This window comes from Sapajus apella, unplaced genomic scaffold (assembly GCF_009761245.1).
Source record: "Sapajus apella isolate SASKATOON/1434 unplaced genomic scaffold, GSC_monkey_1.0 scaffold124, whole genome shotgun sequence".
Classification (NCBI taxonomy): Eukaryota; Metazoa; Chordata; class Mammalia; order Primates; family Cebidae; genus Sapajus; species Sapajus apella.
Window position 1 is genome coordinate 1,835,250 of NW_022437064.1, and position 27,389 is coordinate 1,862,638.

Here is a 27,389-nt window from a genome sequence, read left to right on the forward strand (position 1 = left end):
TTGGCATTATACAAAATTATAGAACAAGTAAAATTGTTTTTATTCATTACCCCTAGAATATAAAAAATGACCACTTTATGGGTACCTAGTACACTTGTGTTGTGTCTTCTCTTTCACATGTCAAAACTAGAAACTAGCAAATATGTGAGATCTGAGCCACTAGGCTAATTGGCCAAAGTGTGTGGTCCTAGGTCATGAGACATTCAAGAGTCTGAAAAGAAAAAAAAAATGGGTTTGTCTAGCATGTCTTTGTCATAGCGGTTAAGTCTGAATGAATATGTTTTGCTGATCTAGAGATATCCAATGTTTTTGCTTTAGTGCCTTCAAAATAATTTTTTACATTATATTTTTCAGGTGTTAGCTAAAGTTTTATAGTGATGATTTAATAATTAAACAGAATTATAATTTCCAGCAAATTGTGTATTGCACTTATGTGTTAAATATTTTTCATTGAAACAATACAGCAGCACATTTAACTTATTTAATTTAGAGAACATGTCTGCCAAAAAACGTCACTGGCAAAGCCAGTTCTTAATTGAGAAACAATAACTAAAGTGGAATTTTCTGTGAGGAAAAAGAAAATCCTGACTTTGTTTTTCAATTTCAATAAATATTTAAATATGTATCCCCACTAGCATCTCACCTCTGAATTCTAACCTATATAAGTAACACATGGTTTTCAGGAGATGGATCAAGTCACAGGGGCCTACCCATTAGTCTTTCAGTCCTTCATCCTATTAGAAAAGGCACTTTCCTTTCCAATATTTCATGCATTGATGCCTTCCTGGATGCATCTTATGATACTCCTTTATTTTCAGTATCACATTGTTTATCTGTGTTATTCCTCAGAGGTTTTCACATCCTGGAATAATGCACCATAATAATTTGAGAAGAGGGAAAGAAAGGTAGAGGTTCTGTGAAGAGAGATATGGGAAAAAAGAAGTGGCAGTGCCTTCTCGAAAACCTTCTTATATCCCAGGGCTCTGCTTGTCACCACTTTAGCTTCTGGATCACCCTTCATTCTGCCAGACCTCTGGAGAGAAGGTGGCTCCACAGATCTAGACCCAGGATTTGTCCTAGTCAGAATCTACAGCTGAGAAACTGTTGCTCTTAGTTTCCCTTATTAAGTCTAATTTTAGGTTCACAGCAAAATTGGGAGAAAGGTATAAAGATATTTCACATACTCACTGCCTCCACACATGCATAGCCTCCCCCATTATCAACATCCCCCACCACAGTGGTACAGTGTTACAACTGATGAGCTGCATTTATACATCATTATTATCCAAAGGCCATAGTTTACCTGAGGGTTCACTCTTTGTGTTGTAAATTCTGTGAGTATGGACGAATGTAGAATAACATGTACCCACCGTTATATTATTTCACAGAGTAGTTTCACCACCCTAAAAATCCTCTCTGCTCCACCTATTTATCTCTTTCTTCCCACTGACCTCAGGCAATCACTGATGTTTTTACTGTCTCCATAGTTTTGGCTTTTCCAGAATGTCACATAGTTGGAATCATACATGATGTAGCCTTTTCAGGTTGGCTTCTTTTACTTAATAATATGCATTTAAGTTTTCTTCATGTTTCTTTATTGCTTGATAGGTCATTTCTTTTAGTACTGAATAATAGTCCATTGCCTGAGTATACCACAGTTTATTTATCCATTCACTTACTGAAAAACATCTTGGTTGCTTCCAAGTTTTGACAATTAGGAATAAATTTCCTTATTACTTACTACCCTTTGGTTATCCACAACTGAAATTCAACCCAACTCCAGCAAAAAATGCTAATAAATTATAAGAATGTTGTGGGGGGTCTCACGGTCCCCAAGGGCTGTCATGTAGCTGGGTCATGGGAACACAGTGGAATCAGGGAATAGAATACCAGCAGTCTTTCTTCTTTAATCTCTGCTCTTTTCTGCATGTCTGATTCATGTTTCTTTTTCTTTCGGTAGAACCGCTTTCTCTTCTTTCCTAACCCATATGGTGGAATAACATAGCTGCCGAAAGCTTCTTAGTATCAATATGACCTGTTTTCCAGAAAAAGACTGAATTCAGTTGTCCAAAGAAAAGAACTCTCATGGGAAAAGAAGGCATCACGTGTCCAATATTGATCTATAGAACTACAACCTTGAGATATGATCATGTAGAATCATGTGGATAAGACATCTTGGAAATGAGGATTCTGAACAGATAAAACATCAAACATATACCTAATGCCTTTCCAGCCAGGGAAGAAGGGGTACTGCAAACATCTGGGACAGATCTCACTTCTGAATTAAGTCAATTTATTTCCCATTTTAGGAATATTTTCACTTTACCTATCAAAGAATTAAATGCTATTTTCTGTGAGTTAAGAATTTCAGGCAACGGAAGGCACATCATTTGGGGATTAGAAACGGCAAAGGAGTGAAGCCATCTGCCTAGGAAATTCCATCACCCTTATTCTTAGGATGGCAAATTCATTGTGGAGGTGGGAGAATGAAAGTAATCTGAAGTAAGATAAGAAGAGATTACTTTTCTTCCCCACTGCATCTTTTAATTCAGTGATCTTGTCATTTTCCTTGCACCATTCCTCTATCCAAGTGGCTATCAATCCTGACTAGCATATGCTCTCAGTCCCTTGACCCTGAGCCTCTCCCAAACTTTTCCATTTCCATGGCAGCCCCCTGTGTGTTTTACCTGGATCTTTTGTCAGAGCACTGTCCTTGGGCTTCCTTGGCCTTTGCCTGAATGTGGAGAGAGCAGGAAGTGCCTAGGAATTAATATCTTCCTGAGGCAGTCTGATCACCCAAACCTGGTGGATACAAATAGTCAGCTCCCTGGTCCCTGACACGGACAGCTCAGAAGTGTACTTATAAGTCTCCAGATGATCCCTGCAGGATTGGGCCAAAGTTACCGTCTTTGCTGGATGTCTCACCCTTGCTTGGCTTTCTTCCCTTCCCTGTCACTTTTCCTGCTTCCCTCCTGGTTTTTCCTTGGAACACTTTTTAATAAATCACATTTATATGATTATTTACCTTAGGGTCTACGTCCAGGTACCCCAAACTTAGATAGCTGACTATGCATTACAATTAGCTTGGAAGTAGATATTATATATTTAGGAGAACAGAAATTATTAGGTCACGAATGAGGAACAAAAATTAAGTTTTTACCAAAAAAACCCTAAGTTAAGAACTTTAATTATTAATAAAGATGTAATATGTTGTGTGTGTGTGTGTGTGTGTCACAGTCATTTCAGAACTAACTTTGGCATGTGGAACAGATAAGACAAATGCCCTAGTCACTGGATTGTAATGAGTAGCATATGGTGGATTATATGGGTTATTTAGATATGCTGATTGACATTATTACCGTTTATAAATGTTTGCTCTCTAATTTCAGACATGTGGGGGAATCACATAACTCTACCTCCCTTGAAATTCGGTTTGGCCAAATCATGAGTTCAGCCTATGGAATGTGAGTGTGGTCATTCATGAGTATCACTTCCAGGCAGAGGCATTCGATTGCTAGGGCTAAGCCCTTCAGCCCTCTCTAGCCCTTCTGGGTGACTGTGGGAGCATGTGTTAATATTTGTGCTATCTGATTGTAGCAGGCTGGAATGCTGAGTCAGCCTGGAGGACTGCCCAGACCTGCAGAGAAATTCAAACTTTTGTTAAGCTACTGAGATTTGCCATTTTTACTGCAGCATAGCCTATAACCTGCCTGATGATGACATGGAAATGGGCATGGTGAATATTCAGTTAATAGCTCCAAAATTCACCAAGACTACTTAGAGTCTGTTTGTCCCTCTTTCCATCCATACTTATTTTTCTCCTTTCATTTTCTGTACTGGGTGTGCTATAGAAACAATGGGATGGGCAAGGATGATAGTAGAATATGGTCATTTTCTGCTGAAGAAAATGATTTCCATAAGCACCAGACTCAGTAGGTAAAAACTCCAGAGGTCATGAAGTAACAATCTTAGCTGCTCTTTTTAGGGGTCTTTTGGTTGTATGGAACATAACACTCAAACTAGCTCTAGAAAATGGGACTTATTGTAAGGGTATTGAGGTGTTTATTATCCAGAAAAAAAAATTAAACAATTATGCCTTGGAAGGACAAAAAGAATACAGATTTTGAAATGTCTCTTTCTACTCTCTCCACCCCTGCTGAATCTGACCTATTACCCCTCTATCCAGAATGGCTCTATCTGTTTACACGCCTTGCACTGAATCATGTACTAGTACCATAGCCCCAGCCTGCAATTACCTTTATTCAAACAACCATCAGACACTTTCCTCTGAATTTTAAGGGCAAGCTCTTCACAGACAGCATCTGATTAATCTAGCTTACTTGTGCAAATTAGTTTAGGGAAGCTAAAGGTTACCAGCCCATAGGTACCTTCTAGTGAGACATTCACCCACCCTGGTCCAATCCCCTGTAATGGTAGGGATTAAAACTTTGACCTGATGATTACTCAGCAGATGACATTACTGAGGCATTTTACCTACAGCAGGGATGTGGACAGAACAGGTACCCTAAAGCATATTAACATGATTTCCACGACTGACTAGATTTCTTTGGATTGGGCATCAGGAACACCCTGAAATACAGAGGGAAACTCTTTTGAGGGACTGCTCCTAAACAATTGTAACACAAACTATATCCACTTCCTCTCTGAAAATTGCTGCTATCTGTCCTAACTTATCATCAGGGAATAGCTTAGATGTTGCAAGCAAACAATAGAACCCTTAGTGTATTTGGAGAAGGAAGAAATATGAGTAATACTGGGCCTTCCCTTGGACCTACATAATTAATTATTCTTACAGTACGGATGTGTGAGAGACACACCTCACGCTAAAAACTAAACTCTTGAATTCCATGTGTAATCCTCAAGGCCTGAGTCAACTCTCTACTCTATGAAAGTTGACTTTACTGGGAACTCTCTTCTTTTACATAGTGGCACAAATATCTCCATTATTTTACTTGAATGTCTCTTCAAATATCACCTTCTCAGAGATGCCTTCCCGGTCCAAGCTGTCTGAAACAAGTACAGTCATACTTTACTATCTGTGGGGTTTGGTTACAGGACTTTTTGATGATAACCAAATCCACAGATACTAAAGTCTCTGATACGAAATGGTGTAGTATTTGCATGTCGCCTATGCACATCCTTCCTATATATTTTAAATCATCTCTCCATTACTTATAATAGCTAATACAATGTAAATGCTATGTAAATAATTACTACACTGTCTTGTCAGGAAATAATGACAAGAAAAGAAAGTCTGCACATGTTCAGTACACACATAGTTATCCTTTTTCCCCAAATATTTTTGATTCAAGGTTGGTTGAATCCATGAACATAGAATCCACAGATACAGAGGGCTGACTATAGTAACCTTCTTCTCATTGCTTACTTCAATGTCCTTACCACTGTTCATTGTTTGCACTTACTACTTAGTCTGCCTAACATGTTGCATGTGTTTGTGTTTGTATGTGTGTAACTGTTAATTGTTCTTTTCTATTATCTGTCTCTCTTCACTAGAATATGAGTTTTGTGAGGGCAGAGACTTCGCTTTTTTTTTTTTTTTTCATTTTACAGTCCTAGGGCCTAATATGTATAGGTGTTCAATAAATACCTTTTTTTTTTTTTTTTTTGTGAGATGGAGTCTTGCTCTATCACCCAGGCTAGAATGCAGTGGCGTGATCTCAGCTCACTGTGACCTCCACCTCCCAGGTTCAAGTGATTCTCCTGCCTCAGCTTCCTGATGAGCTGGGATTACAGGTGCCCGCCACCATGGCTGGCTGATTTTTGTATTTTTAGTAGAGATGTGGTTTCACCATGTTGGCCAGGCTGGTCTCAAACTCCCAACTTCAGGTGATCCATCCACCTTGGCCTCCCAAAGTGCTGGGATTATAGGTTTGAGCCACCATGCCCAACCTCAGTAAGTACCTTGTGAATATACACTTTCCACTAGCTGTGAATAGTAGTAAAATAAAATCTCACCAATTGTAAGCAAAGGGAAAGATGGCTAGCTGATTCACTTAAATGACAGAATATTTACTTGCAAATTCATGAATTTTTAATCAATAATTGGCAAAATCTGTTTCAAGTAAAAAATATATCTCTGCCAACTTAGAAGAGTGAAACTAATTTCTAATTGTTATATTGATTTTGTATATGCAAATATGTTTTTAAAGGCCCTGACAAACTTTCTCCTAAATTGATTTACCAGGTCTCCTACAATTTGTCTGTACCTGTAGTTTGATTAGTAAGCCCTTTGCTAGTATTGTTGAAGTCATTCTCAAAGCACTTAAAATGTAAACCTCAGCTTATTTCATGTCAAATACTCTGAAATTCTAAGTTTAGAAAATCCAGAATACATGAAGTTTTACAGCATGTGTATTTCTTGGATGTATAAAAATATAATGGTACATATATTTGAAATGCAAACATTTATGACTTGGCACCATTAATGTATTTACAATTTCAAAATCAGTAATGAAATTAGAATTAAAACTAAGAGAAAGGACCAATAACATTTCTCTCGAGTGTGTGTGTGTGTGTGTGTATGTGTGTGCGTGCGTGTGTGTGCGCATGCGTGTGTGTGTAGGGGTGAGTATACATGTTTTTAATTTTTTGGGTCATACTGAAATTTCTCTGACACTAGAACCTGTGTTACTTAGGCTAGTAACTTACATAGTAGATACCACTATGCTTTAAAAATTAATTCAACGAAATTTGTTGAGCACCTACTCTGTGCCCCAAACTAGGATATGAGATGATACAAATATATTAATAAATAAAATAAATATATTTATTAAATACAAATGAATAATGATGGTAGATAGCCTTGCCAAACTTTATGTAAAATCTCTCTCTCTCTCTTACATTTGACATAAAATTCCACAAATTACAGTTTAATCCTGATGGGAAAAAATTAAATTAATTCCTGAATACATTTGTTATAAAAATGTTTAATGCTCCTTGAAAAATAATTTTTCTAAATGAGTAAAACTGCCTTCTAAAAGAAACAAGGCTCAACAAAATTTCAAGAGTAATCCAAAAAATAAGAAATAAAACTTTCTTTCGGTTTGAACCTCAAATAAGATCTATGTAGAATAGCATATTTCATAGGACCTCTATTGAAGTAGGGTAGAACTAGACAATGTGAGAAGGAAATGTCACAGGAATTAGCTTTAAGATAATAACCCAAAGTCTCATATATATTCATGGCCCTATCATGATTGACTGTATACTTCGCAGGTTCCTCAGCATTGTGTTCCATGAACTCAAGTAAGATAGGTCAGACATACTGCTGTCTACCATCAGCTACTCAGCTACTCAGAAAAAAAGTGCATGCCTCAGAAAAGTCATAATCAGAAGCTATCCCTCAACTGTAATGTCCAAAGGGTAATAAATTCATCCAAGAACCAAAAGAAAGTTCAAACTTTTGAAAGCAGGTTATTTTCAAAACAGAATATAACATACAATATGTTATTTTAATTTTAAAAATAAAGCAACTGAAAGAGCACTTAATAGTAAACTACAATGTACTTAATTTACTATGATTTGTACCAATGGAAGTAAGCTGTGTGGCGCACTTAAATGCATAGATGACTCCGAATCTGCAATATTTTCTTTTTTGCCCCACATATTTATCTTCATAATTAGTTTTGATAAAGCTAGTAGTTACTCTCCAATAGAAAGAGGAAGTAACACTTGACATTTAAATGTTTGCATAGATAATATGTATCTAATGATCATATAACAAGACATTTAAATCCTTGAATGAAGGAACAAAATCTCTGAATCCTTCTTTACTCCATTTTATGGATCATGTAGCATAGGGCCTTTCACAGAACAGGTGTTCAAAACGCAAGTGGTCAATGAATATTCACTTACAGATAATTAAGACTCGATGCAAAAAAAATAAGTATTTTTAGTTTTTTGGTAGTTATATTACAGTAAAACAATAATTCTAGGTTTTGCTAAGCATTGTACTTTTTGAACTACCATAATAAATTACTTTTGTATATTAATTTGTTAATATTAGCTATTCTAACAAATTTTAATGGAGTAACACAATACATGTGTAAAGCCCAATGCATATTTTTGTAGTAAGTGGGCAGCATTCCTCTGCATGGTAACTAAGGAACTCTCTTTATCTCTGGGGTTTGGCCTGTCCTGGGTCTTATAAGTCTCTGCATTCAGCTAAAGGATGGGAGCCCATAGACTAGAAAATGTATATCTGCTGCTTAACTGTCTCGGCCTGAGAGAGACCAACCACCTCAGCCCACTGTCCACCGATCAGAACTAGTCACATGGACCTAATTAGAGGAAAGCAGGGTCAGGCTAGAAATGGAATCCCTTACTGGGCAGATAATTCCCAGGGTGAATTATACTAAGGAAGGGAAAACACAATTTTCTGATAGGCAAAAAGTTGTCTTTTTTCAAGTTTTTGCCCCCTGTGATTTCTTGATAAGCAGGACATTGTCAAAGTCAGCATCTGGGAACTGAAGCAACCCCTTCAAAATGTAAATTCCAAATATAAGATATTCTCGTGCAAGTGGTAATATAATTATGGACTGCTAGGGCAGTCTAACATGGGGGTTCCCAATCCCTGGGCCACAGACTGATATCAGTCTGTGATCTGTTAGGAACCGGGTTGTACAGCAAGAGGTGTGCAGCAGAGTGAGCAAACATTACTGCCTGAGCTCCACCTCCTGTCAGATCAGCAGTGGCATTAGATTCTCGGAGTGCAAACCTTAGTGTGAACTGTGCATGCAAGGAATCTACGTTGCCCGCTCCTTATGAGAATCTAATGCCTGATGATCTGAGGTGAAACAGTTTTATCTTGAAACCACACCCAACCCCCATCCATGGAAAAATTGTCTTCCACAAAACCAGTCCCTTGGGCCAAAAAGGTTAGGGACCTCTGGACAGGACAGAAAAAGAGTGGCAGTAGGAAAGCATAGGACATCTGAAACAATATCTGAATCAAAAAGATGATCTGGCTATCTACTTCAGAAAGCCAGGTGTATGAACACAAGTAGTCTGTAGTTAATATGCTGCTGTCCTGTTTTCCTTAAAGCAGGATCTAATTTTGTTTAAGAAGTGTCAGTGTTGCAGCAGTTATGGAATCATACACAGTTATTAAAAGTTCCTGTTGATAATGTGTTGGGAAGTGATTATGAGTCATACCTTTTTTTTCCCCACACATACCTTAGCTAGGAGGTGTCCTAGACTTGTAGCGGACTAAAGGGTGTGCCTGAAAGGTGTGCCTTTATTTCCTATCTATCATAAAATTTTCTATGGTGCTGACATTTTAAGCCTTCTGATCTTGGTTCAAAGATGTTTATCCTATACCCGGTAGAAAGTCCAAATAACGGTGGGAACTTCATTTTTTTCTAATATGTGGGAGAGAGTGTCTTGGCCCTGGAAATGAGCATCTTTGGACATGGTTTCCAGGTCTTTTCTGAAACAGGCCCTCTTCACCCACAGGTCTTGGCATCGCTCCCTCACTGTGTGCCATCTGGCTAGGGACCAACTTCCCAAATCTGCCTTAGCAACTAGCTCTGCCCGTGCTCAGGAGGCTGTTTTCAACAACCCCTTCCTGAGGAGATTACAGTGATCTCTCAGAGCTCATAATTTTATGTTCTCTGAAAATTGTAGGCTTTATTGAGGGCAAGGACCATTTTCAAATACATTCTCTCCCCACCAAATTACCCACCACAGTGTCTGGCATATAATAAGTACAGAAAATATATTTATTGAATGAATTGTCTAATTGCCACCCAGTATCCTGGGGTTGGAAATGGGGCAGGAGAATCTCAGTGCCAGTGGCAGCCTCTCTGTGCTGGTGGGACACACCCTGCATCTGCTCCCTTTGCTAGGCCTCCACAGAAGTATCTAGTGTGTTTCTTTTCCGTGCAGTCCACATCAAAGTCATGCTGCAGCACTGTCGGTCTCTTACTAAAACTTAATTTTCAAGTTTGAGCTTTAATCTAATCCTTATCTCCAAAACACTTCTCCTGGTTCCATCTCCCAGCTCCCTAAACTTGTTTATCTTTGTGTGTGCGGTGTGTCTGTTGGGGGGGGGGGATACCTTAAACCATTTATTGGACCCGTGGTCCAATTGAGGAAACAGAAAAACCCTGATACCGAAGGACTTTGGAAATAAAACAGGAAGGATGAAGGGTACATTTATTCAGATTTCCTCATAATTACCCCAAAAAGCTCCAACCATGTTGCCAGTCCTCGAGTGCTGCGGTTGTTCAGGGAGAGGGGCTGTGTGGAGGTGACCTTCTGGTAGAGGGAGACCGGCCTTTTCAGACTCTGTGGCGCAGCAGGCGGGCCAGGAAGAAGCATTTGGACCACCATCTATCACTCTCAGCCCTGGCGCGCCTGACATTCTCTCCTTCACTTTCCTTCCGACCAGAGGGACAAGTGTGGGGATCCGCTTTGGGCTCCAAGGCTCTGCCCGCACCGGCAGCACCAAGCGGGTGTCGAATGATTGGAAGGAACAGGGAAGGAAGATGGGTGCCACCTGTCCCGGCCAGTGTCTGCGCGTGTGTGTGAATAAGGACAAGGCCACCCTCTCCTGTGCATCTCCTCGGTTCTCCTTGGAGACCCGCAGGGCCGCCCCAGGGAACTCCGAGTTGCCCGGGGTCGCCGGGGCTCGGTTCCATCCTCTTCCGCCAGCCCGCTCCCGCGATCCACAGCGCCCTGCCGCTCTGGGTGGGACACAGTAACAGCCGCCACACCGTCAACGCAAAAGCCCCACTTTCGCTTGGCAAAAGCAAAAACAACCGTACACCCCATCGCAGTCGCAGCTCTTCTCCGCAAGGTAAGTTGTTTATCCGTCGCCGTTTTGGCGATACTCTCTGGACAGCTGCGGCAGCGACAGCAGCTGTGCCGCGGGCGCCGAGCTCCCAGCCTCTTCCTTCCTCCGCCCTCTCAGGGCTGCCTCGCACCCCCACCCCCTTCCCTCTTATCCCCGCCTTCTCTCTCCTTGCCCTCTCGTGGGCCACGCACACACCAGGAGACACCCTCCGCACTTGGCTACTCACACTGCGGCTTAACCCAGCCGACAAGGCACTCTTGCCAAACAGGCGCGGGGGTGTGTGCGGGGTCCGCGTTCGGAGGCCACAGCGGGGTGGCGTGGTACAGCCCATCTCCTCCAGGCCGCGACCCCTTGCCCACTCTCCTTCCCTAATCTCGGCCTGCCAGCAACAGCGACACCTGAGCAGGGACTGGGCGGTGGAGGCGGCAGGCCCGCTGGTCCGGCAGCCGGGAGAAAACAGAGCGAGGGGCGGGGACAACCAGGAGGAGCGGGAGGCGGGACGAGCGGGGAGGCCGCCACCTGGCACTGAGTGATGCACACCCAAGCCAATCAGCGTGCGGGACTCCAACGTCGGGGCGGGAGGTCGGGGGAGGGCTCCGTGGGGAGGAGGAGGTGGCCGGCGCGCAAGAGGCGGGGGCCGGGAGGAGGAAGGGGAGGAGGCGGAGGCGGGCGCGGCGGTGGCGGCGGCGGCGGCGGCGGAGGCGGCCGCGGCCGAGGGGGGTAGGTTGTGCCCGGGACTGTGTCTGCCGAGCTCCGCTGCTGTGCCTGTGTGAGTGGAGGAGCGGCGCGGGGAGGCAGAGGCGAGCGCGGGCGATCGCGACGGCGGGACGTCTCTGGCGGCCGCGGCACCAGCGGCAGCGCTCCGTGTGGAGAAGCTTCGGCAGCGGCAGCAGCAGAAGCTTCAGCAGCAGCAGCGGCGGCCGCTTCTCCGCCGCCGGGGACGCCAAGGTGCGGCTGGTGGCACTGACATCGGCGGCCCTGCCTCTCCTCCCTCGCCCCCGGCCCTCCCCATGTGATCGGTCTTAATCCCGGCCGTGTGTGCGCGCGTGGGGCTCCATTCCGCGGTGCCGGGTCTCCGTGCCGGGGTGGGTGCTAGTGTGTGCGCTTCTCCTCCCCATCCCCCTTCCCCCAAGAATAAAAGAAGAACCGGGAGGCGTGCTCAGAAAATAAATAAATAACCACCACACACGCGCAGCCCGGAGCGAGTCGGCGGGGCTGGCGGCAGCAGCGGAGGAGGAGTGAAGGCGGCGGCGGCGGAGGAGGGACGCGCGGAGAAGGCAGCAACTTTAAAGCCAGCTCAGAGCCCAGACCTCCAGCCGAGCGGTTTGCAGCGCGGCGGCGGCGGCGGCGGCGTTGAGTGTCTGGCCCGCCGGTCCGGTCGGGGTGTGCAGTCGGACGGACGAGCAGCGCGTCGCTGTCCTCCGGCGGCTGGAGATGTCCGAGCCCAAGGCAATTGATCCCAAGTTGTCGACGACCGACAGGGTGGTGAAAGGTAAGCGGAGCGCCGCGGTGGCCCGGGTGCACCGTGTGCCGCAGGCGCCAGGGCAGCTCGCCTTGCCTCGCCTCCCCTCCCCTCCCCCGCCCCGGGTTCTCCTCTGCCCGCTCCAGCCGCAGACCTTCTAGGATATTGTGCAACCCGCGAACCCCCCGCCCCCGCGGCGCCCTTCCCCCACGCGTCCCACCCAGCCTCACTTGGGGCATTTTTATTGACGGGGGCGTCAGTTGGCAAATGGCTGAGCGGCGGGGAGGCGGCGGCGGGGGTGGCGGTGGCGGGGGTGGCGGGAGGGGGCGCCCGGGGGGTGGTTGCTGGCAGGGTGTAGCTGCTGTGACAGAAATAGGAAGTGGGTGGCTGCTCTCAGGCTTGCATGGGATCGGGTTTATGGTTTTCTTCTGCAGAGGGAGGGGTGATTTATGGCTTTTAAAAAATTAATATGGCATTTTTATGTGGCCGTGGCTTTCCACCGACTGCCTCGCTCGGGCAGGGTTCTGTGGGCGCTCCATTGCAGCAATTCCCTCCGCGCCCCCTCCCCCTCCCCCTGGAAGGCCCTGCACAGGACTCGCGAGAGAGCTGGAGAGCGTGGGGGGAGCCCGGCGCTTCCTTCCGCGCGGGGCGCGGGGCGGGGGAGGGGGCGGCCGCTGGCTGGAGGGTGGCCGCGGGGGGCGCGGGAGGCGGGTAAAGACCCGAGAGCACCAGCCGTCGCCGCCCCGGGATTTCCCCCGCATGCCCCTGGAGAGACAGGAAAACCACTTCTCCAGCCTTCCTCGCTATCCCCGGCTGTCCTCTGCCGACCTGTCATTGCTCCTGAAGGGTTCTCCACTCGTGCACACCTCCCAAGTGATAACCTCATTCCGTCTGCTTCCTCCGTGCCCTGGCATCCTTTTGCAACGGGCTGTTTGATTCCTATTATTATTGCCTCCTCTTCCCTGCCTCCGGGATGATATACTCCTGGCGGGGATGGCACTGGGGTTGCTGGCAAAGAGAAACTGGCATGTGCGGAGTGAGGAAGGGGACAGGCTAGGATTCTCTCTATCTCACGGGAATCCACCGACCTCCTTGTATTCCTAGGTGTAGTGGGGGAGGAGCCATCCTATGAATCCTGGAAGGATGAAGTAGCAGAGCAGATCCACCTTGATTAAGTAGTATCTCTCATACCTGGGGTCGGGACACCAAGCTAAGCAGAGATGGGCATGAGCTGTGCGCGAAGCGGGCCTCTGAAATTGGAAACAGCATTGGCTGGTGTAATGTGTATGTGTGTTGTGTGTAGAACAGAGATGATATCTAATGTGGCCAGAGCATGCAATTAGGGTACAGGCAGTCAAGCCGTTTGCACCATGAGCACTTAAGAGAAGTGACCCAGCAGTCCAGAGACCATGATACACAAGTCCCTCTGGGGTTTCAGAAATGATCCTTTCTCCTTACAGGCTTACTCAGTTTTTAAAGTAATTTTTCTGTGTGAGTGGTGGTGGTGATGGGGGAAATTGTTTTCCCTTTTTTCAGAAAGAACAAAATATCTTCTTTTGTTTTGGTCATACTGGAATCATTCCTGCTTCAGCTTCAGTGCTTCAGATTCGTATACCCAGAACATAATGAGGAAATAGCTCTGCAACAATTCAAAATAAGGCTGCAGAGAGATGCACAACTATTTTATTTTTCTGCAGGCATGGATTTTCATGGAAAGAGTCCATTCAAATTCATTTGAGAGACCTGTGTTTTGCATTAAAGGCTTCTGTTGACATTTTCAAAAATTGAGACTCTTTGCTGAAATATCAGAGAATGACAATTATCTCCTTAACTGTGTGAAGTTTAGACTTAGCTCCAATCTAGGTTAAGATCAAAACAATGTAAAGCTTACTATTCAAATGATACTAGTGAATGTGTTGGCCATTAAAAAAACAGTTCTGCACACGTAAGGTCACATTCGCTGTTTTAAATCACAGGATGTGGATTCTTAATGTAAATGTAAAGTCATCAGGTGAACATGTAAAAATAAATGTTTATACTCCCTGGCTGAGTGTCTTTATCAGTTAAAATGGAAGAGCCCACTCAACCATTCCAAAGTTTTTTTGCCTTGCTTTTTTTCAATGCTGTATCATTATAAATGACTTTTCATTTTAGGTACACACACCCACTCGTAATTTCAAAAATTTTATTTACATACTTTTCCAGAACTGAAATACAAGTGTGGATAATAGACTCAAAATAGGAAAAGTTAATTTTGCATTTGTTTTGATAGAGATCCTGATGTGAGATGTGAAATGTGAAATTTTGTTTATAGAAGTTTTGTTGGTGAATCCTGATTTTAAGGTGGATACACAGTTGCTGTTTATCCTGTGTTTTCATGTAGACTTTATATTATTAGCATGAAAGACATTATCCAAGGTTGGTTTCAACATTTTGTCATAAATAACATTTTTATGATTAGTTATTGAAATAATCTATTTTGATTATTAGCCTTCTGTGAAATAATATTTCCCCTTGAATATATATACACATACTCAATGAATGGAAAGTACACGTATGCTGGGTGTGAAACATTAACAAATGGTTTTTTTATATTTGCAAAAATTAGGTAATATGGAGTTAAGAAAGCATGATTTTACTTGAAATTTTGTTAGAACTTCATCTCAATGGCCATTTGACTCATTCTTTAATACAGAAAAGAAATTATCTTTAAGGAAGTATTTGTGCCCCTTAAGTTTTCTATATATAATGCAGAAATAATTATTCAGATCGTTATTACCATGGCATACCATGATATTTACTTACAGTTATCTTTATTAGTGTCATCTGACTTTTGTTGTATAACAAATTGCTGTTTGCAAATAAAGATGTGCTTGTGGTTTGTAGTAATATGATGCGACTGTTTTCCTAATTGTGCTTTTAGAATGCAGCTTCAGAGAGGTAGATTGAGTTTGTTTCAGCTGTGTTATTTTTGAGGTTTGTAGAATCTGCTAGCATGTATTCAGAGACCCTGGTCAGTTTTCTAAACTTTAAAAATGAAATAGAATGATGGCAGTGGAGACGAAAGGTATTCATTTAGATTACCCCAGGAGAAAAAGTTACTTCAATTAGCGAAACTAGTGCCATTTCATTTTGACTGCTCTTGGATTAAAACAATGGAAAGTAGAAAAATTCAGAGAATACATCTTGGTAATGACATTTGCTGGAAATCAAAATAATTTGATCCATTTATTGTTCTACATTATATTTTTAAAGAGACATACAGCAAACCGAGGGCAATAAAGAGAAGAACTATCTTTTTCTCCCCAACGCCATCCTGATTTTTCTGTTAGTAGCACTCTACAGGTCTTGTTCCAAACTTTGGCTTTTCTCTATTTCTCTCTGTTCCTGCCTGGAATGCTTTGTCTGGCCCTAGCATTCCCTATTGGTCACAGAACTTTGCTACGTGATAGTTAAAAATACTTAGACGAAATTAAACCCTGTGTGATAATGAGTGTTTGGCTTTGTTACATCTCTTAACCTTCCTTTCCTCTCTTCCCATCTCCAAATGTTTTGTGATGGGACTTTTACCTTAACTCAAACTGATTGTAATGGTAGAAATTTTAGAAACTATGGCAGGCTGCTGAGGGATAAATTTCTGGGGAGAGTTTTGAGGAATCTCTCAGAAACTATGTGCTTTGTGTAAGGTTGCTTTTGGCTCTAGAGAATGAGCTGTTTTCCAGGTGTATTGTCAGCTTATGCATTTCGTGTAGACAGAGTACTCATGGGAGAATTCTGAAAAGATACTAGGGTTGTAGAAGCAAGATGATGCTAGTTAAGTTAAATATTATTAAGTAAATAGGGATTCCAGCCACTAGTATTTCTAGCTGGGTGAGACTGGTAATACTACTTAAAAAGAAAACAAATATGCTACATTGGTAATAACTGTAGACCATGATGCAGTGTAGTAGTAAATAATGTCATTTATTTGTGGTGTTCTTAGAAGAGCTTGTGAATTTATTTTATTGACACTTTGTTACCATCAGTTGAGTTTCAAATATCTGGTTTTCAATTTGAGTAGAGTGAAACCTTACTAATTCAATATCAAAAATTTAAATTTATTGCGAATATCATCAGTGTTTGTTGGCTGAAGTTTACATCAGCATTGGATGTGAAAAAAAGGGTACCAGTAATCTAAAAATAAAAACAACGTAGTTTCAGCATGGCTAATATACTAAGAGAACAAATTATTTTCAATACTTAGTGAGCAATATGCAAATTCATGCTGTTCCTTACAAGTTAGGTTGGTCTATTTATTAATGTTTCCTTTTGGGACTATTATAAAATGACTATAACACAAGTACATTGTTGTAAAAACATTCAGTAAATTTAAGGATTAGTGCAACAATTGAGTCTAGAATTCAGGGACATTCCACTGATTCTAAAATACCATCAATTAGAATAATCAACATTTTGAAGATAATAGTTTTTTTGGGAAGTGTGGGATAGAACCTTATTTTAAATGGACAACATATTTTAAGACATCCAGTAAAAATGGGAAAAATTAACATCTAGAATCTAATTATTGAGGTTTACTCTAGGATTTGTTTATGCCTTTTAAAATCTATTTGTTTCTTTATGATTTGTTTTATTTGTAATTTTAGAGAGATGAAATATGACTTTGATAAACTATTCATTTATAACTTTTGTAATTGACCCCTTATGCTTTTCCTTATCTTTTTTTGTGTCAGCTATGTGTAAATTTGAAACTAATTATGACACCAGATAAAGAATCCATTTAGAGTGACCTCATTGGAAAACAGCATTTTTGCAGAGATACTCTCCTTTAAGCAAATATGGTTAAATTACCATTTTGAAAATTTAACGAAAATATGTCATCTATTTCTAGAACTATGAAGAATGGTGGTGGTTCATGAAATAGAGTTTTGATAATTACTAAAAAATCATTTTGTCAATTTTTTCCAGCAACTTTCTGATGTACCAGTCTCTTGATATACAAGAGGGATATGGTGAGACCTTGAACTCCAACTTTCTGTAATTCCACTGTTACATGTTATAACTTCACAGGCTTAACTTTCCCTATACATAAAAGGGGAGTAACTGTATCCACTGCCAACCTGTGAGGACCAGAGGATAATCAAATGGGATATGGCAGGATGGGTGGTGGTTACACTTTGTCCACTACCTGGTAATGGCAATTCAGTCACTGCTAACACAGAATCAGAAATGACAAGGTGTTATGTATTTTCAGGTCACCGGAGAATAGTCAGAACCATTAGTATTGAAAGCTATGAGTGTCTTGAGTCAAGACTAGCTTATGATGACATTTACTTTTATAGCTAAAGAAATGGAGACAGAATAGATAGAATGGTTACAGGTAAGTGTACACAAGCCATTTTCTTTATTAAAGAGGCTTTTCTTGCTAAAAGGTATTTTTGAAAATTACCACTGGCCAAGTGTGGTGGCTCACACCTATAATCCTAGCACTTTGGGAGACTGAGGTGGGAGCTTGGGCAACAGAGCAAGATCATATCTCTTAAAAAGAAAAGAAAAGAAAAGAAAATGGCCACCTCTTTTGGTATATTTAAGACATCTTCACATTTTGTTTCCCATTTTGTTTTACTGAATAATTAGCTTTGTGAAATAGTTTGATTAGGAGAGGAAGCTTTTCATATTTCTTATTTAGCAGATATATACAATTCTGTTGACAAATACTATAATCTGATTTGACCTTGGCCTGAGGTTCACTAAGGAAATACTGTTAAACATTGCTTTCTGTTCAGGTAAATATACACACAGAAATAGAATAGCATACTCTCCAGCAAAGGAATGTTATTTACTTTCATTTTGAAGGATGTTGTCTTAAGCTTGTCTGTCTGAACTACAGATAATGACCCTCACTGATACTCTGGTTTGACAAACAAAATCCTCTGATTTGAGGATTTTGTTAATTTCTAGAGCAGGCTCAGGTGAAAATATCAGCCCATGATTCTAAGGTGTTTCATTCCTATTTTTAAAGCAGTCGTTAGGTGGGACTGATGTAGGCAATGAAATGGGATTTTAGTTTGCAAATTAAGTCTTTAGTACTGCTGACATTTTCAGCATTTTAAATTCATTTTATTTTACAATAATTCCATCTTCTATATGAACCCGTCAATTATATTTTATATGAGAAGTCAAATAACAATTTTCTATTCCCCCATGGCTAGGTGTTCTGAATAATGGCTTAAATCAGATGGGTTATCAACTTGATGACCTAGCCCAGTTGCTGTTATCTGAAATCCATTTTAACAATTATATACACTTGGGTAGTGGAAGCTTTAGATATTAAAAAAGTAAAACCCCTCACTGAGGAAGTGGCAATAAATTATTAAAATGCTGTGTTTTTGGAATTCAGATAGATTGTTTTTGAGACCATCACAGGAAATAACTTTGTTTTCCTTATCCATGCTTTTGTCTCACAGCAAAATATACTGTGACTCTATTTTAAAAAATGGCCTACTTTTCTGTGAACTTCCCTCTCTTGAAACTGGAAATTTTGCATGTGTCTATCTGCAAAAGAGGAAAAGAAGCAGATGTCAGGGATTTATAAAAGCTGCCTCAAGATTATGATACACTACTTTACAATGTTGGTCAATTTCAGGTACTTTTGACAGTTGTGAAACCAGAAGAACGATGGTTGATGTTCAAAGAGAAAGTTTTATTTATATGGAGTGAAATTTAAAAAATTTTCATCAGCTCTAAGATTCTTAGACTTAAAAAGAATCTTTCTATGGTGGTTTTATTGTCTCACTTTTCCTTTCTTTGGTGAAGAATTAGTAGTAGTTTTTATTTAAAATGTCCAGTTGTTTCTATGTAATATCAGAATGTTTTGGAAATTCTAGTATGTCAGTGTCTAAGCTATGGCTCTTGGTTGCTGCATATACTTGGAAATTGCATTAAATTGTTAATATTTGTATTTAAAGTTATAGTTTGGGAAAAATGGTCATTGTCTTATTGGTTCCTAGCTCAGTGCCTTGCTTATTATGCACTGAATAAATTCTTGTTGAATGATTTGGGCATTGCAAAATTCTCATGTGCCTTCTGAGGCCTTCTAAATTGTGTTTATGTTGAGTGTATTTTATTAAGTTCCATTTGTAAATGGTTATATATGGTGACTGGTGAATTGGAGTGCTGCTTTCTCCAGCCCAATCATGGCATGGAGTATGAGAAGGAGGCATTAATAAGGTAACACAATTAGAATGAGAGCTGTTTTGTTCGGTCACTTGAACTGATTTATCCCTGCTGAATTTAAAAGGCTAAGTTCTTTTCGATTTAGTTTGCTTGAACCTGACAGCTGTCTTTCAGTTTTTATTATATTTCCCCTTAGGCTGATCAGTTTTTGACAAGTGAGAAAAAATAGGTTAATCACTGACTGTTTGATTATTGTGTGATTTTTGTATTTTAATTATTGTGTAGATTTGGATTTGAGGATAAAATGACCTGCTAAATTTCATGAAAAAGAAAACAAAATGGAAAAACCTCTTTGTTTACATCTCACTATATCATTTTCTATATTGCTTTTGTAATCCAGAAATGCAGCCTTCTCTAACCTCCTCCCCTTCTCTGGCCCCCAGTATGTCATTGGATACCATCCAGTGGAAAGATATATGGGCTAAAAAGGTGGCACTAATGCTGACTCTTAGATTCTCATAAGTGGGCTTTGAGCCATCCGTTGACATTTGTTTTTAAAACATCTTGTAAGCTATGCCATTTTATTTTACCAAGTTAAATAAAAAGCAGGATATATTCCTAAAAGGATGGACCTGAGTGGGGAATTCAGGTTTATTTTTTGTTTGCTTTTTACAAAGGAATTATATTTTAAAAACTGATAAATCTGCCATTGTTTATTCATGTATATTTGATGCTATTAAAGTTACACACATTCCTGCTCTGTGTGGGCCTGATTATTGGGATAACAAACGTTCTTCTGATCATTAACTTAGTTCTCTTCTTCCAAGCTTCAGTTCAGAAATTACCTTCTCTGGGACCTACATCTCCTGACACCTTCACTTAGAATAAGGATTGAGTCTCTTCCTTCCCACAGAAGACACCTTGATAAGAGCATGTTGCTGTGATTTGTTTCCTTGTCTGCCTCTCATCCCCTTGAAGTGGAAAGTCCCAGAGACAGAAGTTCTATCTACTTTCGTATCTTTAACTCTAGCCCAGGGACTGCTGTAGAATAAACATTTGATACGTGGTTGTTAAAGGAATGAAATAACATAAAGGATAAGATGGATTTAAATTTCTAAATTATGGGATTCCTTTATGTTTTGAAATTTTGTCAGTCTTAAATCATGATCAGTATGCAAACATCTGATAGGTAATTCTTGATTTATAAGCTCCAGTCTTTGTAGAAGTGCGTTTTCCTGTGAGTTTTTGAAGTGCTGTATTATAGTTTCTGCCTAGTAACCAGCATGCAGAAGCATAACTGGCATAAGTGGCCTTCCCATGGGGAGTGCTTGGCTTTTAATGGATCATTGTCACAAGGTGTATAGGTTGATTTCCTCAAAGGTGAGTGTGTTTCTTTCTCAGGAAGACTGGTGGTGATACTAAGTTGGAGGGAGAGCTGTTTGACAAGCATATGGGAGGTCCATATTAGTGTTCACAGTGTACAAATTCAAATGAATAGAGATGCATAAGATTAGAAATTAGAACAGGATTAAAACATACTGTACATCCAGATAGGTGATGACTTACCATATATAAACCAACAAAAAATCTTCAGGCCCAGCACAAGTACAGGCTGCTCATGAGTCAGCTCTCCTGATAGTATGTCTGCATGGTGAATGTTTTTAGAAAAGCTCAGTACTGGAATCCACACCAACAGACTGGGAGTGTAGTAAGGCACTTGCTCTTAGTCCCATCCTAATAGAAGATCACTGAAGCTGCACTACCCCAGATGTAGTTATATGGCTTCTGATTAAAGAAGGCCAGCTGAGGCTTTCCATTGTATTTTTGTTCTGAACCAATATTTTTAGTCTCTCAGATGGGCCAGGATATACCCTGTCTCCCTAACACAGAAATACTTTAATTTCAAGGAGTAGAACACTAGGGAAACTATAGTTTCCTACATTAAAAAAAAATCATTGTTAGTTCTGTTGATTGGCATTCAGCAACTAGAGGGGAATCTCTATTGTCCTTACCTCTGGTCAGAATTCTCCCTAAGTACTCTGTCTCATTCCACATGCCCTTCCAGAAATGGATGTATTAAATTTTGGAGTATATTTTATAAAAAAAGTCCCCAAGATGATTAAAGGACTTCAAATAAATTGTGACAGGAACTGAGAGATTATTCAGTCTGAACAAAAAAGAGTGAGTGGTGATTTAACTACAGGCTTTGAATATTAGAAAGTCTCTTTCTGTATTGGATCATACTCAGATGTTGTTCATCACCCCAGTCAACTAAAGAAGAGAAAATATTTGGAAGCATCAGAGAATTAGGTGATTTAAAAAAATTTTAACCAGTTAGGGGCATTTAACATGGGGATCGTTTATGGGAATCTTCTGAATGAAGAGAATAAATGATTCTCACTTATTTTTGTTGTAAATGTGAACTTTATGTGTGCTAAAGAATAGTCTGAGCCTTAAATTATGGCATTTTGAAGCTGGAAGCAACCTTGGAAATAAATCTGATTTTTCTCTCTGGCTCAGAACCCTCTATTTGCTGGGGAGAAGGATTGGGGTATATAGGGGAAAACTTTTATCTCTTATACTTGCTCATGCCTAAATTTAGGCATAACAAATTAGACTCCTAGAATTGGAAAGTATATCAGAATTCTAGCTCAGGCCATCCCTAATGTGGAACTCCTTGTCCAGGGTCTCTGATGGATGGAACCCTCCCCTGCATGAACACATCTAGTGAGAGGCAGCTTTTTATTCCATCGACCTCTCACTGCATCCTGGACAACCCTGCTTTCAAGAAATATTTTCTTATGCTTGATTACAGTCTGATGCTTTGAATATACATTGCTTGTTATTAGCATTTCCCTACAGAGTTACATAGAATGAACCTTATCTGTTTTGTCTCCAGAGAACTCATTTGATATTAAAAACAGCCGCCTTGGTTTTTTTTTTTTTTTTTTTTTTGGGTCGGGGGTACAGTCTCACCGTTGCCCAGGCTGAAATGCAGTGGCAACGATCTTGGCTCACTGCAGTCTCTGGCTCCTGGGTTCAAACGGTTGTGCCTCAGCCTCCTAAGTAGTTGGGACTACAGGCATGTACCATGCCTGACTAATTATTTGTGTGTTTTTAGTAGAGATGGTGTTTCACCATGTTGGTCAAGCTGATCTCTGGGATTACAGGCGTGAGCTACCACGCCCAGCCAGATTACTTGTTCTTCAGTCTTATTCCTCACATAGTATGTTTTTTCTGTTGTTGTTTGTTTTGTGTTTGAGATGAAGTTTCACTTTTGTTGTCCAGGCTGGAGTGCAATGGCATGATCTCGGCTCATTGCAGCCTTTGCCTTCCGGGTTCAAGCGATTCTCCTGCCTCAGCTTCCCTAGTAGTTGAGATTACTGGTACCTGCCACTACATCCAGCTAATTTTTTTGTATTTTTAGTAGAGATGGGGTTTCACTGTATTGACCAGGCTGGTCTTGAACTTCCGACCTCAGGTGATCCACCCGCCTCAGTCTCCCAAAGGGCTGGGATTACAGGCGTGAGCCGCCATGCCCAGCTGGTTTCTAAGTCCTTATCGATTCTAGGAGCCTACCTTTAAATCCAAGTCAGGCTATAGGAGTCCCTTGAAAATGGAGAAGTGAACAAAGGTTGATCTTGACTGACTTCTTCTATGGACCCTCCAGCACCTTGTGCTTGCTTCCTTGGTAACTCTTCCTTGCCCTCCTGTGTCCTCATGCCAACTTGGAACTCAAAAGTCTTTCATAGGTAGGCTCAGTTTAGCATCCTGTGATACCCCTTGGGAGGGTGAGGATTGCCACAGTTGTGATGCTCTTAGTTCTCATGCCTTTTCCATTGAAATTCTCTTGTTATTCTTTCCCAGAACTTCTGTAATTTCAAGTTGTCAAATGCCTAATCTGCTCTATAAGTAAAACCTAGATAGCAGATGCATTTAACAGTGGCTTTTTAAAGGCAATGCTTTCACTTTTCATTTATAATACAGACAAGTGATAAAGACAGGATGAAAGCATGGCACCATGTGGTGGTAGTGGGGCTATTGAGAGACAGGCCATGCCCTTTTGTTTACTTTTCAAATTATGCCTCAGAGGCAGCCAGCTCAGCACCTCACTTGACCAGAGCCACACCTGCCTCTTCTGCTTGCTTTCGCTTGTGCCTAATCTTTGAAGGTTGTCTGTTCCTAAGGCCATTGAATTTGGCAAATGTAGTGAGTTCGATTGTAATTTGATAACTAGTTTAAGTTCCACTGAGATCTGAAGGAGACCAGTGGCTTCTAACGATGGTGTCACAGCACATTGTTGTGTTACACTCAGCTGTGAGGTATTAACAGCTACTGATAACCTACAGAAGTTTACAAATGACTTATTTTAAGATAACTGTATAAATGAGGGTGGATTCAAGTTTAACCCTAGATGCTACTTTCACTTGCATTCTGACATGAAGGGATGGAGCTGCAACTGTCATGGTGGGCATTTTGTACAATTTACAGTCTGCTTGATCTTACCGATAAGTCTTTAATCACAGTGGAAATTACATATGTATGTATTTCCCTGAACATTTTTTTAATGGTGGTTCATTAGAATCTGGATTTGCTTATCCTAGTGTTTCGTACAAGTGAATGCTATATCGTGTATATCTCTGGGGAAAAGAAAGGCCGAGACCTGTGAGGGGAGACTGGCTTTGCTAACCAGGTCTGTAAATTGAATAGATCTTGAAACATTTAAGTAGGCACATTTGGGGTGACTTCAAAGTGCTTAATGAAGTCATCTCTCCTCACACATCTTCAGGGACTTACCATGCCTGGAATTTCATGATTATTTAAGATAAGAGTGGCCTTTTTGATAGGCATTTCAAAAGCAACTAATCTCTAAAACATAATTTACTGAATTGACTAATTTAAATTTTTTTCCTTCTGGATAATGTTGAATCTAGGAAAAAAATTCTGTTATTCAGGAGTTTTGAGAGTGAATTTTCATTCTCCTTTTAAAATCCATATCCCATACCTCTTCGAAAGTGTCACTGAGTTTTACATATATTCCCACTTCACATATGATAGAATCTCCTGCTTGGTAAGTAGATTATTTGGTTGAGTGGAAATGGCGGTTAAGAAGATACTGCCTTTATTTATTAAGCCATCCGTTTAGCCATCCACCCTTCCATCCTGCCCAGATATGTGTCAGAATTTTAGTGCCCACTGCGTGTGTGGCTCTGCACTGTGTTCTTGGAGCCTAATGTGAAGTAGGGAATCTGAAGGTGACTGTCTGGCATGAGAAGCAAAAGGAAATCCGGTATAAGTTGTGCTTACTTTAATAGCAGAAGGTGCTACATCCTATGTGGGAATGCAGAAAAGGGAGTGATAAGCTACCCCCATATATTGTGTTCTCATTTTTTTTTTCAAAAATAAATTTAATCAATATTAATTTGTGAGAGGTATAGTGTATATTGCCATTTGTTATGACTTTGAGCTTGCTTTAAAATGAAGATGGATGCCTGTTTTTGCCTAACACGATATTCTGTGTTATCAGAGACAAGAGGCAGACCATTCATTCACTCGTTTTTCAAAACACGGAATGCCATTCTGTGACTACTGCTATACAAGGCACGGGAGATTCAGTGTCAGTAAGTCTTTGCTTTCCACTTAACAAGGGACGGACACTTTTAGTTATAGATTGTCTTCCTATCAAGTATGAATTTTAGCAGTCATTAAATTAGTTTGATAATATGAGAAAAAAATGAAGATGGAGGCAGGTACAGTGGCTCATGCCTGTAATTCCACTACTTTGGAAGGCTGAGGTGGGAAGATGGCTTGAGCCTAGGAATTTGAGACTAGCCTGGACATGATAGTGAGATTTCATCTCTACAAAAAATAACTGGGCATGGTAGTGCATGCCTTGTAGCAGCTGCTGCTCAGGAGGCTGAGGTGGGAGAATTGCTTCAGCCCAGGAGGTTGAGCTGTAGTGAGCCATGATCATGCCATTACATCTATTCCTGGGTAACAGTATGAGACCCTGCCTCAGGAAAAAAAAAAAAAAAAAAGATGGCACAGTGTTTGGAATTCTGTAGCTATTATAACTCACTTGTAAAGCAGGGTATATGAGCCTTCTGTAGCTATTATAACTATAGCTATTATAACTAAAAAAAATAGATGGCACTGTGTTTGGAATTTTGTAGCTATTATAACTCACTTGTAAGCAGGATATATGAGAATCATAGACTGTTGAAGATAGAAGAGGCCTGAGAAGTGAGCTAGTTAATATCTTTCAAAAAGAAAAGGTATTTCTGTTAGATGGTTAACAAGCAACTCTCTCTTCTTCCTCCCTCTACGTATTTCCAGTGATGGGGAGACAGCATCACAGCGTGGAAAGAGCATTGGTTTACAGCTAAACGAAACCTGGATTTAAATCCTCTATCCTCCATAGGACAACTGTGTATCCATGGGCAAGTCATGTAACCATCTTGAACCCATTTTTCTTATTAAAATTTGGCAACGATAATACTAATTTTTCAAGGTTGTTGTAACAATGAGAAGAATATTATGTAAAATGTCTAGCCTTAGTGTCCGCACAGAAAGTGCTCCTAATATATGTTAGATATTGTAATTTTGCTGCTGGACAGCTCCTTTGAAAGACATGCTTTTTTCTTCTAGAAGTAATTTTCATTAAAGTAATACACTTCTTCACCTCCTGTCCACTGTCAAATCCATTGTTTGGATTTTGTTAGAGACATTGAAGTATATTTAAAAACTTTCTAAGTTTTTTCTACTTTGCAAGTTACAGGGCTAATTCCTTGGCAACAGAATGACTTGGGAGTCAATTTCTTTGTTATTGGAGATTAGTCTGCTAACTATTAGCTGTCTCACAAATACACGTTTTTAATCCCTAGAGTGTGAGAAAAGATGGCCTGGAATAAACATTTTTTTGTTTTGTTTTTGAGACAGTCTCTCACTCTGTCACCTAGGCTGGAGTTCAGTGGCGTGATCTCAGCTTATTGCAACCTCTTACTATACAATGGTACAGCCCTTTGCGTTGGTGGGGGGTTGGGCTACCATTCCATGACACAGATTGGCAGTGGCTGTCCAATGGTTGGTTTCTGTGATATCTGACATGGTGTCATCTCGTTCTTGAAAGGTTGCCCTCATTGGCTTTCCTGAATTTGTTTTTTCTCTGACTTGTTTGCCATCTTATCTTGACTGAATCCTAAATGTTGATGTTCCCTTATCCCTTTTTACCTTCCTTTAGGCAGTCTCATATCCTTACACTTATAGGATTGATTACTGCCTGTAGGCTGATCACGGGCACATCTGTATTTGCAACCTAGACTTTTTTCTTGAGCTGTTTCTCTAACCCTATATGCAACACTTGCTGTGGATAGATTGTTGCAAATATAGTTGGGTGTTCGTTCTCCTGTGTTTCCTATGTGTGGTGATGTCGCCACCATCCATCCAGTCAATTAAACATGCCCCTCAGTTCAGTTTTTTTAAATACCCCAAACCCAATGCTACAGGAGCCTTCCAACATCAGTGTCTCTGCTTTCAACCTTTTCCTCTTGCATACATACATTTTGTCACATTGTTACTAGAATTATTTTTCTAAAATGAACATTTGATTATGCCAATACCTACTTGATGGTTGATCCCATTTTTTGCAGGAACTCTGTATATTATGGAATTTGACTCTATCACATGAATTCTGAAAATACTTATAGAATATATCACATTGTACTGAACTTATTTTAAGTCTCCAATTTATTTGAATTGAATTTTTGAGAGCTGAGAGAACGTTTTTTATTTATATGTGTATTCTGAATGTTTATCTGTGTTTGGTATATAATAAAATTTAATTGAGCTGAAGGACTTAAAAATCCGAAGCACGCCTTCTATGCTTTTCATTTGCTTGACCTCTGCATGGAACACTTT

General features: G+C 40.7%; 1 protein-coding gene across 3 annotated transcripts in view; it reads left to right on the forward strand.

The window, feature by feature from the left end:
• The first annotated feature begins 10,774 nt into the window (after positions 1-10,774).
• The window catches only part of PPP3CA (protein phosphatase 3 catalytic subunit alpha), a 317,032-nt gene continuing 300,417 nt past the window's right edge, over positions 10,775-27,389 (forward strand). For 2 of the 3 annotated variants that reach the window (XM_032261604.1, XM_032261605.1), the window contains exon 1: positions 11,564-12,329. In XM_032261604.1, coding sequence (XP_032117495.1) covers positions 12,272-12,329 — 58 coding nt within the window. In that variant the 5' untranslated portion in view covers positions 11,564-12,271. Of the gene's footprint in view, positions 10,841-11,563; positions 12,330-27,389 lie in introns of those variants that run through there. The other variant, XM_032261606.1, reaches the window with a different exon arrangement.